The sequence below is a fragment of the Eurypyga helias genome, unplaced genomic scaffold, assembly GCF_000690775.1.
Source record: "Eurypyga helias isolate BGI_N326 unplaced genomic scaffold, ASM69077v1 scaffold2741, whole genome shotgun sequence".
Lineage (NCBI taxonomy): Eukaryota > Metazoa > Chordata > Aves > Eurypygiformes > Eurypygidae > Eurypyga > Eurypyga helias.
In genome coordinates this window covers 46,583-61,389 of record NW_010228737.1, presented here as the reverse complement: position 1 = coordinate 61,389, position 14,807 = coordinate 46,583, and the positions used below count along the sequence as shown (strand labels likewise).

The 14,807-nt window shown below is 45.8% G+C and overlaps 1 protein-coding gene across 1 annotated transcript in view; it reads left to right on the top strand.

Annotated features, from left to right (window-relative positions):
* Window positions 1-435: 435 nt before the first annotated feature.
* ATRN (attractin) overlaps window positions 436-14,807 on the top strand; it is a gene marked incomplete at both ends in the record, with an annotated part of 51,431 nt that continues 37,059 nt past the window's right edge. The window contains 8 exons of the mRNA XM_010160102.1: window positions 436-590; window positions 4,941-5,025; window positions 6,121-6,341; window positions 7,508-7,629; window positions 8,445-8,583; window positions 9,948-10,129; window positions 12,808-13,024; window positions 14,254-14,439. Coding sequence (XP_010158404.1) covers window positions 436-590; window positions 4,941-5,025; window positions 6,121-6,341; window positions 7,508-7,629; window positions 8,445-8,583; window positions 9,948-10,129; window positions 12,808-13,024; window positions 14,254-14,439 — 1,307 coding nt within the window. The remainder of the gene's footprint in view (window positions 591-4,940; window positions 5,026-6,120; window positions 6,342-7,507; window positions 7,630-8,444; window positions 8,584-9,947; window positions 10,130-12,807; window positions 13,025-14,253; window positions 14,440-14,807) is intronic.

The following is a 14,807-nucleotide window of genomic DNA, read 5'->3' as shown; positions in this document are numbered from 1 at the left end:
ACCTTGCCACACAAACCCAACACACCCGTTCGGAAGAATTCTTTTAGTTACTGTAGAATACAAGGCTCCTCCCAGGCGGGTCCCTGTCAGCAGGTTTAGCAGACTGGGCTCAAAAGCCCAGTTAGTGTGAGAACTTGGTAATCCCTAGGGAAGAAATTGATGATTTTAAGATCCATAGCTTTGGAAAGAGGGATTTTATAGATATATTTCTCTTATAAATTGGCAGGCAGATGGGAAGATGAGGGAATGAAATTACACAAGGAATTGAACAGTCTGGAAGGGAAGCTGTTTAATATCTCATTAGGAAAAGTAGTTAAATACTATCCCCACTCTTCCCTGCCCCTCCAAAACCTCCTTTGACATGGATTTATGGATGGTTTTGTCTTGGCCAGGCACTAATCAGTTCCAGTAACACACGTATTTTTATTTCCAAAGGACTATTCTTAAAGACAGCAGGTTTTTCCGGTACTTGCACACGGCTGTGATAGTGAGTGGAACCATGCTGGTGTTTGGAGGCAACACGCACAACGACACTTCCATGAGCCATGGTGCCAAGTGCTTTTCTGCAGATTTTATGGCCTACGATATCGGTAAGTTCTTGCAGAAACAATAATAAACGTTCTTGGATATTCAAATGGCGCTGTCTTCAAGGAGACTAATTTACATTCTGGGTTTATTATACCAAATCCTCCTGTAGAAGAATGTGTAATCAGGAGAGGCTCATCTAGCTTGCTGCACATTACCAACCAAATGAGCTGATGCAGTGATTCCTAGGGAAATACAGCAGCAGTTATTTGGGCAACAGTTTATACACATACACCTTGGGCATTAAAAACTGTTTCGTAAGTGGGAAGCATATTGTTCTACCATCTCGACCATGAAGCTATCCTGATTTTTTCGAGTTTCAATCTATGGTTTATCAAAAAAGCAGGATGTTAGGACAGTTAGAAGCACTGGACCCTGCTAAAACTCAAGTTGTGTGTTGCACACTCTTGTTTTAACTGCAGGGGTCTGACTCGTTTGGCTGTGCTGCCTGTAGTGACAGTTTGTCGATACCTACACTGTATGAGCATAAACATCCCCATAAGCACTGTCTGGGAGGATTGGGCTGTGATCAGTTCAAATAGCCAGCAGAGGGCAGCATTTGTTTTCCAATTTGGAGTCTAGAGACGATGCATTTAAGAACAAGAAAAGAGGTTGAATTATCGAAGAGAAGGTGCGTGCACACCCGGATAATTCATGCTGGAGAAAAACCACTCTGCACTTACGTAGCATTGTGCCTTCTGCTCTCAGCGTTCTCTAAATGTGGGATCTCATCACTGATCCCCTAAAATGATCACATAAACCAGAATTTTTGGTGTCATTATCCAGTGAGGTGTCACTTTCAGTGTGTGTCAGGAACACGCAGGCGCATGGGTTGCTGTCCACAGCAGGGTTTGGCTTCCTCATGCCGTTTTGTTACAAGAATCACTCCCTTCTGCTTCCTGAGACTTCCAGTCATAGCCCTGGGGAGTTTGTTGTGTGCTCCTTGCTAGCTTTATTTTGGCTTCTTTTTTTCTTGAATATTTAAACCGAGGAGTTTTGACAGACTAGGGCAGAGCAATATTTTATACTGGGATAGTAATAGCGATAGATTTTTCTCACTACATTTTTGCCATCTTCCCTGACCCATTTGACCCATAGGTATAAAGCCAAAGTGCATTAATTTGACAAATTCTGTCCATAGGCATGTTAATTTTGATTCATTTTAGTTGACAAGCAGGTTCCTGTTAGATGAAATAAGTCATATTGTAGTCAGCTTGCCCAGTCCTGACCAGTTTTACACTGGAATTAGAGCTTGCACTGCTTGCACTGCACATGACAGGGGTGAGAGGTGTTCTGGTGCTCTTGGGCACCTTCATTCCGTAGGGCAGAGGCTCAGCCTGGAAAGAGCAGAGTTTTTTTTCCAAGAAAAAACCCACCTTTTCTATTTTTTTTTTTTTCATGGCAGGACACCCTATGCATGACTTGCCTTATGCCTTTGGACCAGGAGCACTGCCAGGAATACGTTAGGGTGCTGGCGGATCATTAGTGTCCCAGCAGAGACACCTACTTGGGGGTTCTCTGTGTGTGATCCCTGCAGTGACGACATGGATCATATTCGTGTCGGTCTCCATGGAGATAAGCCCCTGTACTCTAACTATCAGAGATGGTTGTGGCCACGCCGCCACAGATGGATGTGGCTGTCACATCTTTAACAAACACACAAGCATGCTAATATTCTCTATCTCTTGATTATCCCAAGTCTGGGGCGGCTCGGGAGAAAGCCAGGCAGAAAGGTCAGTAGATCCTGAGTGCTTTCAGAGAAGAGGCTTAGTAATTGGCTATCTCAATCCCTGCTTTTATAGTCTACTGCCTGTCTAATTGGCTCATTTTTAACATCCTGTTGATGAAGGTGATATCTCAGTGATCATAGCGATGGTTGCAGGACTGGAGACAACTCAAATTAAAATGCAGTCCAAAATAAAGGCTTCAAACCCAAGTTTTCTCTTTTGATCTTTGCCATCAAAATGTACTTCTGCAGTAATTTACCTTGTCAAATTTCAAAGCGATCTGACCACAAGCTTGGAGTGTTGTGAGGACAATAGCATCTTCCGATTCTTTGTGTGTCGGGTGCAAACAGATGTCCCCGAGCTGTGTGCTGAGAGTCGTGGGAGGTTTAGCTGATTAGGTCAATCTGAGGATGCATTAATGCTTCTCATCCCTACATCCTCCACTTGACCAGGCTGGGGCTTACACAGTCCGAATTGTCCAGGCAGTGCCTGGTTTGGGAGGTTTCAGGATGGTGACCCAGCTGTCTGTGTGCACGTGCTTTTCTTGGTGCTTCTCAGGACAAGCTTTTGGATGTGTTCAGGTTGGGTGAGCACTTAGGTAGAGCTGGCTCACGGTATTTTTTCCTGCTTTTTGCATGCTTGTTAGCATTTCCTATTCCCAAAATCATGCTCTTTAGAGAAGAGTTTCCTGATCTGCAGTGTTTTTGTGCCTGGGTGGACAAATGCTTCTCTTGAATCCTCTACCTCCTCCTCTCAACAGTTCAGAGCACTGACGGAGCCCGTTGTGAGTTGCAGCCCTTCCGTGGCTGTATGTTCTTCTCCAGGAGGGAAAGACAAAGGTTATGCTTTCCAAAGGGTCATGCCCCTTGCATGTGGGATGTATCTAAAACAAGGATGGAAACTTTGCCTGCAGACTGCCTCAGAATGCAGTTACTGTGGTTTAAGTAACCATTCTTGGTCATTCCTAAATAAGCTTTAACTTGATGTTCTTTTAAAAATCAGCACGCAATGATCATGTAATGGTCTTTTCTTCCCACGGGAGAGAAATGAGAACTCTTCTATTTACCCCATCAAAAATTCAGCTCTGATAGCAAACACTGAAGGGGGTTCTCCGTTAACCATAGCATGTGTGTTCTGCTTGAGTAGGGTGTTTAATCAATCCTGTGCATTGTAAGTTTTAGGCTCAGCTTAACTCCTGAGTCAGGGTGGAGAGGTTTCTTGGTATTTTCAGAGTCATTTTTTTCAATGCTTGATCTTCAGTTAAAGATGGAAAAGCAGCTTAGAAAGCAAAACATTCCAGACCTTCTATTAATCTAGAAAAATATGTTTCTTGGCCTCACATAACTCACAACTTAGTGGATAAAAAATTGCAAATTGCTGTCCAATTCTGCTGAAGTCTCCTGTTAAAAATGGGAGCCATGGATGCTTCTTTCAGGAAGGATGCAGTGCTAGGGTGAAGTCTTTGAAAATCCAGCAAATGACCTTTAAAAATGAACTTCAAAATCATGATCTCCCCATGTATTAAATCTAACCAAGTGATCCCATGTCTTATTTATCAGTGCCCATGAACAGAGGTTCCGGTGGGAGCGAGGTTGGGATCAGGTGTCTTACCCGACGGTTCTCCAGTCAAGTTTGGTATAAAATTAATAACGATGTTTTTCCTTGCCCTCTCAGTTTATCTACATACTAGGTTGGGTTCGTGGGCTGTTTTTCCCAGAGGCTCCACAGTTTTGTCTTGTATTAAAGAATCCTCTAGCATTTGAGGGCTCTGTAGATCTTAACAGCAGATTGACTGTCTGTCTTAGTTGCAGAAATGGCACGCAGCTGCCTCGGGGCCTTTAGCCCTGGGGTGATCCCGGTCGCTTTGCCAAGTTTAAGGGACATGCTTTGGTCTGACTTTTCCTGCGTTTGTTCTGTTGATTGCTCAGTGGGTTACATGTTTCTTAGGTTGTTTTTTCATGCTGCCTAAAGGAAGAAATTACCTGAGAAACTGAGTAAAAAATGAAGCAGAACTGAGGAATGTTATGCTAATAGAAAAAGATGGAATAATCTCATACTATATTAAAAGAGAAAAACAACCACAAATCCTTAAGCTGTGATGAGTGAAAAATATGTTTAAAAACACGGATATCTACCCTCTGGGAACCTAACTGCAATGGGGAAAAAAAGAAAGAAGATAAGTCTCTGTTCTCAGTGATGCTGGTTTTGGGCAAAACTAAAAATAATTCATATATAAACAGATAAAACCTGAACTTGTTAAAGAGTGAAGAACTCCCCTGGTAAGGGAGAAGAAGCAGCTCAAGCCACCACCATTTAATTGCTTGTGATTGCTCAAGACCCTCATAACCCCTTCAGCACATTGCCTCAAAACTTGACTTTTTCTTGAACTGTTCAGATGGTGGAGCAGAGCCCTGACATCCTCCCTTTCGTTTTTTTTGCCATTCCGAGGCAGCTGGGGTGAAGACTAAGTCTTAAATCTTGCAGAGGAAATTAACCCCGTTCCACTCAAGGTTTATGGAGTGGTGGGAATGGTCTCTAGTTATTGAAGTACTTTGGGATTTTTCAGTCAGGAGTGTGCTCCCTAAATTGAGTCGTTAATTATGCTGAGAACTTTTTCCTTAATCCTAGCTTGTGATCACTGGTCTGTGCTTCCTCGCCCGGGTCTCCATCACGACGTGAACAGGTTTGGGCATTCCGCCGTGCTGTACAACAGGTGAGCTTGCAAACACCCAGGGATGTGGGTGGTTGGTCGTACCTCAGACCCAAGTATGTTGGTATATGTAGATCAGGAACCCTGGGACCAAGGGGTTGAGGATCTGTTGCGAAGCTCTCAAAGTTCTTGGATCTTCGCTTATGTAATGTCTTCGGTATCCAATGTTCCTGTCAGCCCTGTCTCGAAAAACTCCCTGGCTGCGTACTCGCTGCAGCGCGTACTGAATACCAGCCCTGTGTTTGCTTCCATGAAGGACAGCTTAACCTGTGCGTTAGTTCTTCTTTTAATCCTAAAATAGGATGAAAACAATATTTATTATTCAACCAAAACTTTGATTTTCAGTTGTGTTGTGTCTTCTTCACTGTCTTTAGGTGTGGATTTACAAACATGGACTCACAAGGGGCTTTGGGTGGCATTTTTGTGTAACTGATGAAGTTTGATGTTTTGCCTGAAGCAGGTGTGATGCTAAAGGTTTTCAAAACACCATTTTGCCTGAAGCAGGTGTGATGCTAAAGAAGGTTTTCAAAACACCGCCCAAAACATATTTTTTTGCTTTGGGGCTTGTTTGGTGTTTCAGTTGACACAGTGACTCTGCTGAGTTGCTAACAGCTGCGCAAATAGCTGTGCTTTTGTCATGGTGCTGTGGCGGGATGTGACAACACTGAATTGTTCTGTCACAGCTCCTGAATGCCGGTTTAATGGTGCGATGTTGTCTCCCTCATTTTTTTAGCCTTCCTCCCTTCCTTGCCATTGCTCTTTACAGGAGGATCCCAGATTTCTGCAGCATCTCATGGGTAGTCGTGTTGATTGGGTGTTACCCAGGGTTCTGGCTGAAGGGGCAGGTCCGTGCCCCCGGGATGGTTTGACTTTGTGTTAACACCAATGTGTTGAGATTCTCTGGCTTCTCTGACACAGTGAAACTTGACTGACGTTTTCTTTAGTGCCTTCCTTAACCAAGAGCTATTTATTTGCATTTATACACTCTGGAATGTAATCAAACACCTTGCTCACACCCTGAATCGAACCAACCTGCAGCGGTGCATGGTCTGTAAGCATGGGCAGGAATACTGATCTCTCTACTTGCACTTTGTCTAGCACCATGTATGTATTTGGAGGCTTCAACAGCCTCCTCCTGAGTGACATACTGAAGTACACCCCTGAGAGATGCGAAGCCTTTGACAATGAGACGGCCTGCTTGCGGGCAGGTCCGGGCGTGAGATGCGTGTGGGCCACCACCCCTCCCCACTGCATCCCCTGGGAAATGGCCGTGGCAGAGCAGCAGCAGAAGGTCTTTGAGGACTGCCCTCCCAAGCCAGGTATGTGTCACGTTCTTTCCAGTTCCCCTTCCCAAAGCCTGTAGGGTCTATTGCTTTCCCCAGTTTTGTCTTGCCTTAGTTGTGTGCTGTTACCAGCTCAGGTTTAGGATGGGTGGGCTGTAGTTGTGCCTCCAGACGTGCCCTGGGAGATCTTCCTCTGGCCAAGTGGCTGCAGCACTGTGGAGATGTTTCCATCTCTCACGTCCTTAGAAGCTTCTTGCTCATTATATTCCCCCCCCTACTGTGCTACTTGTACTTATTTCCCTATCCCAGACAGATGTCATCAGTCAGGAATCAGTGTAGACCATTCCCTGTAGATGTTTGCTCTTAAGAGCTGACCTCTTGAGAGCCAGAAATTGGCTGATGAGCACCACGAGGCGAGGAGTGGGCCTGGGTTGTGGTGTTACCCTGTGGTCATCAAGAGGGATAGCAGGAAGGGTGTTTTAAGTGAACAGGTTTTTAAGGGTGTTTGAGTTAATTTAATTCTCCTTCTGTGGTGTTGCATGGATAAGGGCATACAAAAAGAATGTTTGTTTTACGGTCTAATTCCTTTGTTCTCCCTTATGAAAATTCTTAAACAACTTTTCAGTGCTTTATCCCGCTGCATTCGTTGCTCTGAATTGAATTATCCCAACTCTGGTTCTGTAATAGATGGCACCTTTCGCTATTTAAGAGAAATGGATGTAAGGGGCATTGCTTTGATGGGCGCTCAGTGTACGATGAATTTTCACCAAACACAGGCGACAAGCAGTTGGAAAGTCGAAGTGGGAAGTTCAAGCTTTGCATGGAAATGCTCCACGTAATCGAAGGCCAGGCATGCAGAAGATGGGCCTGGGGTGGGAGACGTTCACCCTCCTGGTGAAATGTCCTCTGGCATCATTTGCACGGAACACGCATGCCCAGTCTTAGTTCACGCACTTCCATGCCTTGGTACATTTCTGGTGGTGGGTTTGATGGCTCCTTGGGCACCACACGTGATTGATGCTGCAAATGAATGCGCTTTTCTATCTGTTCAGTCCCGTGAAAGGATTTGATTTACTAAGTAGTCGATAATGGAAATCTACAGCACTACTGTTGGGTGATATCTTTTGCTGTATATAATCAAGTTCTTAGAGCTCTGTCAGGAAATGCCTGTTTTTGGTCATGCAGGTTTTTTTCTTTAATAGTTGTAGACAATGAAAAATGTGATCAGATTACAGACTGCTATAGCTGTACAGCAAATACAAACAACTGCCAATGGTGCGCTGACCAGTGTGTCTCACTGCATAACAACTGCACAGAGGAACAGGTAAAGTCTCTCTAACTCTTCCGTAGTTGTAATTTAGCCTCTGAAATATCAGACGCCCTCCATTTGTCGCTATTATGCCCCTGTTGTTCTGTTATTTCCAGTGCATGTCTAGCTGTAAACTGCTAACGAATTTTTATCGAGTTGGTCCAAGGACAAGAGGAAACTGCCTCAAGTTGCGCCAAAGGACGTTTTGGTCGGGAACTCTGGAAAATGTATTCCCAGAAAGGGCTGTTAGGCACTGGAAGGGGCTGCCCAGGGAGGTGGTGGAGTTCCCATCCTGGGAGGGATTTAAGACCTGTGTGGATGAGGTTCTCAGGGACATGGGTTAGTGGTGGGCTTGGCAGTGCTGGGTTAAGGGTTGGAGCTGATGATCTTAAAGGTCTTTCCTCACTTGAAGGATTCTGTGATAAATGGGTTTACCATCAGTGACGGGCAGTGGTTCTCAGGAATTTCCCAAGAAGCACCAGATTCTGTGATTCTGAGGCGCTTCTCATGGGATGTGGGTCAGGAGGATGGTGCTGGGCAGGGGAAAAGGAGGTGTGATTTTTCACTGAGGCACACAGACATCTGGCTTTGCTATCAATAGAGCCCTGCCAGCATGAAAATCCTAAACCTTTTGTAGAAGCTGTAGTAAGGAACATATCAGATGGTGGCCAGGGGAGTAGCCTGGGTACGCAGCACAGGCTGTGTCCAGTGTCACAGCTTTTGAGCAGAGGCTGCTGTCTAGGTTCTGAACTCTGAAGTTCAGTGTAATAGTCATGGCTGTTACAGTCCGACACGGGTGGGAAGCAGCCTCATCTGTGCTGTTTTTTTAGGTTCCGATAACTGTGTATGACAACTGTCCGAAGGATAACCCTGCCTATTACTGTAACAAAAAGACAAGCTGTAAAAGCTGTGCCATGGATCAGAACTGTCAGTGGGAACCGAGGAATCAGGAGTGCATCGCTTTGCCAGGTGGGTGTTGGTTGTACCTGTGAAAGAATAATCCCACTTCTACCAAGTCCAAAAGGAGAAGTGTGAGTTTTTTTCTTTTTACCCCCAAATCTGTGATCTCGTAGTGCTAAGCCACAGTAAATCATGTTGTTTAAGCATGCCAGCTTCAGTATGACACTTTATTTCTAGTAAATTCAGAAAATCTGATGGAATATGTTGGAGTCCCAGTTGTCTGAAGAGGAGTATGGTCATTTGTGTAATTATTAGGCTGTGCTTCATCTCTTTCTTTTCATTTGATAAAAGCAGTACTGCTGCTAGAATCAGCTTCTGCAAGGTATTAGGTTTAATAATGCATGCTATTTAATTTGAGAAACTAGACTCGCTCAGAAGCGTAATGGCACATGCTGGACAAATGAGGCAAATAGCCCCTGAAGTGTGCAAGGAGAACTCTCTTTTTAGAGCATTTCCAGTGGGAGCTCACAGGAGTTGGTCACCAGTCCCCATCTAGTAATGTGGGTTTTTTCCCAGGGATGGGGAGAGAAGAACAGCATCTTCAGTGACTGACATTTGCAGTTAATAAAACAGAGAGAGAAAGCCACCACAGACAGAGCTTTAAATGGGCACGGGAAGCCTTCTCCTGCTAATGTGGATAGGTCTGGATGTGTCTGTGTCTGGGGTTTGCGAGTCTGGAAGAGCAGAAAAATGAAAAGACTTCAAAGAAGAGCCACGAGAGTGAGAAAAACAACTTTTAATGAGACAGATGAAGGTCTTGGTCCATTTAATTTGCTGGGGAGAAGGGGGTGACTTGATGTTGTGTGTAAAAAGCCCATCTGTGAGACCGACGCTTTAGGGTAGATGATCCTAAACCAGGGTGTCGGAGCTGGGCATCAGTTCTCCCAGAAGTTCACGCAGAAAATGTCCATCAGGTGGTTTTGTCAGGATAGCTGTGTGTGGGGGGAGTAATTCCCACCAAGTAGAAGAGTTCTTCAGTAGTGGGATTGAACCTGGAAGTTGGGTGCTGTGGACAGGATTAGTGCTAACGACTGAGGTGGAATAAGTGGCGTTAAGCCATCAACACAATGCTCGTTGGCTTTCCTTTGCTCTCATTCTGCAATGATGGTATTATTGGCTGTCGTAGTAAGTGCTTTGACCGCCTACTGCAGATAACTACAGGGTGATGGCGCACTCCAGCTCCCCTTAACAGCTTTCCTTATCCTCTGGCGTTTTTATCGGCGGGTACCTCTGCACATGCCCGTGAGTCCTGGTAGTTTGGGATGAGGCTGTAGGTTTTAGACTGGTGGAAGAGCTCTTCACTGCTTTGAACGTTGGGAAGGTCACTTGCATCGCTGGTTTTACTTTCTCTCTCTACCCTCCCCTCCCCCCAGAGAATATCTGTGGAACAAACTGGCACTTGGTTGGCAACTCCTGCTTGAAAATCACGAACGCAAAGGAGAACTATGATCATGCCAAACTGTCCTGCAGATCCAGTGGTGCTCTGCTGGCTTCTCTCACGACCCAGAAGAAGGTGGAATTTGTGCTGAAGGAGCTGCACAAGTTGCAGTCTTCGGTGAGTGCTTTGTTTTTATGTCCCCTGAGTCATTAGGCTCTGGGGAAGTCCTTGCTGGGGTATTGTGTGCTCTGTTCAGAACAGACATGCCCCTTCACCGAAAGGGACTGATTTGCCTTTTGAAATTCAACACACCCTCTGGGTGCTTTTGAAATGGAATTGTAGAGAATGTAAATGGGAAAGATAAATATAAATATCCACTGTGCCTCAAAGGTATGACTGTCTGCGATGAAATCCCACGCACATCTCTTGTGGGATACACGGCTGCAGCAGGAGCCCTCTCCCACCTGGGACACAGTATTTTATAAATAAGGGGCCCTTTGGGGCACTGGTGGTGTTTACTGTAAAACATTTGAAGTTATTTATTCTGCTCAGACTGTTTAAAATGTTGGCTTCTTGCTCCGTAGAGCCGCTTGGCTTATTTGGAGCCAGTTATGTTTGATTTAGTGGCAGGTGCTTTTCTGCTGGAGCAGGTGAGGAGTGAATTGGAATCCATCCCTCTTCACTCACCAATAAAATAAAATAAATACACGCCTTCTCCCGGCCCTGGCAGACGTGCGGAGGTGTTCCGGGCCGGTTGTGTAGGTGGTGCTAAAGCCTCGACGAGCAGTGATGCTGCATGGCTTGGCCCAAATCCCCGCTCGGGCTGTGGGGCTGTTGTGGCCTAATGGCACCTGGAGGGAGCTCCTCTGGGTCCCAGGGGACTGCAGGGGAGAGTGTTATGTAGGGCAAATGAGCCTGGAAGCACTGGGGTGGCTCCTTTTCCGGGAACGTATGGTAGTACTCGAGAAATATTTTGCCGTTGAACACATTCCCTGCTTTAATTCCCACTGGAGTTTTAAAGTGGCATTGTAACAATCAGGGGTTTTAGAGAGGGTCCAATTTACCCAAGAAAAGGTAAGGTGCAGTTCAGATGAGATTGTCGGTTCAGCCCTTTGTAAAAAGAGGAAGCCAAGGCCGGGATGTTATATGAGTATGTGGTTTGAATGGCTCAAGTTGTTACTGGATACACCAGTGCTGAAGTGTAGTGTAAATCCCTAAGAGGCATAGCAACGCTTCCCTAACAGCACTAGAACCCTTACATTGAGGAGAAATAAATGTTAATTTTACATGGCTTTTTAACCTCTATGGTCTCCTTGAAAAAGTAAGCCTTGGAAATCTGGAGAGACTTAGCCCTTTTAGTGGATATCAGCACGGAGTGCTTGCAGTGTGGGAAAATGCCCTTGCTGAAGAGCCAGCCTGTATTGGGTCCCTGAACTTTGCCATTCAGTGGCATGCCCTGCTGGGCTGGGGAGGCTGCACCTCCCCATCACCCCTTTTTCTTAAGTAAGCTGTGGACAGATGCTTTATAATAATAAGAAAGTACATTGCCGTGTAACCCTGTGGCTGTTGAGTTGCAGCTCTGAGAGCTTAAGAGTGTGTAAAATCAGTTTGAAGTAGGTGATGGTTGTATATAGTAGTAAGGAGAGACGTATGGTCTGAAGCTTTCCTAGGACAGCCGTGCCACCGAGGCGTTTTGATGGAGAAGAAGTTTTAACAGTAGCGTAACATACTGTACCAATACAGTTCAAGTGCCTCTCCCCAAAATAAGTGTGCCAAAACATAAATTGCCAGCAGAAATGCTTGTGTTATGGGTTCTTCGTGTTGAGAATTTTACTGCTGGCAATGCTGATTTAGATTTGACCTGCTGTCTCTCTCCATCCCTCCAAATATACATAGTCTTAAACAGCACAAGTCTCTAGCCAGACTGCAGAGTAGGTAGGGTGTATCGTTTAAATGGCACAGGGGACTGCTAACTTCCTTCCTCCTGTCAAATGGTAGCTCCAGAAGTGTTTTTGCTGCGTCTAGACATTTATAGGAGTCGCAAACATAGAGTATCCTGCAGTTAATGTCATAGCCAGCCAGGGTGAATGTTTGCCTTGTTCTCCTCCTGGTTCAGATAACTAGAAATGCAGTTTGAAAATAAAGGATAGTTGGTGGTTTCCCAAACAATTTCTCTCTCTCTGTGGCGTTTCATTCTGATACCACTGAGAAACAAACTCTTCCCTTATTACATTTCTGCAACACCTAACCTGGCAAAGTTACCACCACTACATGATAGCAGCTGATGTCATCTACCTGGACTTGTGCAAAGCCTTCGATACTGTCCCACGTGACATCCTTGTCTCGAAACTGGAGAGACATGGATTTGACGGATCACCTCTCCTATGAAGAAAGGCTGAGAGAGTTGGGCTTATTCAGCCTGGAGAAGAGAAGGCTCCGGGGAGACCTTATAGCACCTTCCAGTGCCTGAAGGGGCTACAAGGAAGCTGGGGGGGACTTTTTACAAGGACCTGTAGTGACAGGACAAGGGGTAACGGGTTTAAATTGAAAGTGGGGAGGGTTAGATTAGATATCAGGAAGAAATTCTTCCCGGCGAGGGTGGGGAGGCACTGGCACAGGTTGCCCAGAGAAGCTGTGGCTGCCCCATCCCTGGAAGTGTCCAAGGCCAGGCTGGATGAGGTTTGGAGCAACCTGGTCTAGTGGAAGGGGTCCCTGTCCATGGCAGGGGGGTTGGAACTAGATGATCTTTAAGATCCCTTCCAACTCAAACAATTCTATGATTCTATATATATTTTTGTTTAATACCCAAAGTAATAAAACTGGGTATTAAATACCCCATTTTGCTTTGTTTCTAGCCCAAAACTTTGACTCCGTGGGTTGGACTGAGGAAAATCAACGTGTCGTATTGGTGCTGGGAAGACATGTCTCCCTTCACCAACACCCTGCTCCAGTGGCTTCCTGATGAACCCAGTGATGCCGGATTTTGTGGGTACTTAGCCGAGCCTTTCCAGCAGGGACTGAAGGCAGCAACCTGTATCAACGAGGTCAACGGCAGTGTCTGCGAAAGGCCAGGTAACGCTGTCTGAGTGGGATGTCCTGTGGGGAGCACGTTGGCTAAGGAGCATTTCTATTTCCTGGACAATAGAGGGTCCCATTCCTTACATTCAGAACTGGGTACATCGTGACTTTCCCAAAGAAAAGTAGTTCTGAAAAAGGGTCTTGTGTCAGTATTTCGTGCAGGAATCAGAGTTGTTTTAAAAAAAGCACTGCATTTACTCTGTTACCTGTAAAATACCTGCGGTACATTATAGTTTAAGTCTTTTTCTCTAAATTGTATACCTGAATGTGACATTTAGGTTAATTATGGTACAGAGCAATCTCCTGTTTGAAAAAAAAAATTGAAGAATTAAAGCTACTTTCCAATTGAACTCCCCTTCCTCCCCTCCCCTGCTCCATAGCCAGAGGAGGATTTTATCAAAGTTTAAGATTAATTGGGCAAGACACTTCTTGAGATATGAGAACTCTGAAAAAGAAGCTATTTGCTTCTGGGAAAACTCTTCTGGCATTGTGGGAAGTGCCTTTCTTTCCAAAAGGCTTGGTCTGCTAACTGTCTGTTAGGGCTGATTATTTCTGACTGCCAATTAGTACCTCTGTAAGTGTTAAGAAAGGTGGTTGATTACATAAAATGTCTAAATAAGCTGCACCCCTTTAAATCCCTCTTTGTGAAAGTACAGGGTGCGGGTCAGTAATGTGGCACCTGCCCTCAGAATGTTGTGTGTTTTAACCTGCAGCACGGCGAGTTGGCTTGGGCTGTCACATGTTTTATGGGCTGAGAGTAGCCCCTTGAAGCAGCTGCTAGAGCAGAGGCTCACATCAGAAACTCCCAAGTTAGTTCTGCTTTAACACTTGTTTTATATGTGCAACTGGTCAGATAACCTAACGCGTGTCCCAGGGCGCCCACATGAAATTGGGGGGCTTCTTCCCAACGCTCGGGTTGGGTGGATGTTCAAGGAACGTCAACAGAGCACATTCATAGCACTGTTTAAATTGGTTTTAAGGTGGATGGATGCCTTAAAAAGGGTCAAGACTCATGAAGGACACATAATAAGGAAATAAGTTCACAGTGGTCAGCTGGTGTAAGATACCAGTGACACCATGCCACAAACGAGGCGTTGCAAGTTGGTGGGACTGAACTGTTTCTCAGTCTGAGCGATAGGCAGGGCTTTTCACCTTCTGTCTCTCGATTTTGGGGACCTTGACCTGTTTCTGGAAGCCAGCTGACTTGTGTCCCCCTCCCGCAGCTAACCACAGTGCCAAGCAGTGCCGCACGCCCTGCGCCCTGCGGACGGTGTGCGGGGAGTGCACGAGTGGCAGCTCCGAGTGCATGTGGTGCAGCAACATGAAACAGTGCGTGGACTCCAACGCGTACGTGGCCTCCTTCCCCTATGGGCAGTGCATGGAGTGGTACACCATGAGCAGCTGTCCGCGTGAGTATCTGCTGCTGGCCGGGTGGGTGGGCTCGGGTCTTGCGCTTGCTGACGTCTGCTAGCAAAGTTATCAAACGGCCCTTCGGTCATACCGTCCAGGGGTTTTCCAGATGTGCATGTGACTGACTTCTCTTTGTATCTCTGCTGCATTCTTTTATTCATGTATGAAGACATGTAATTTGGTATTAGATTGTACTGGTGAGGTCACACCTTGAATCCTGGGGTCAGTTTTGGCCCCTCGCTGCAAGGAAGACACTGGAGGCCTGGAATGTGTGTGGAGAAGGGAATGGAGCTGGGGAAGGGTCTGGAGCACAGTGCCTGTCAGGAGCAGCTGAGGGAGCTGGGGGGTTCAGCCTGGAGACGAGACA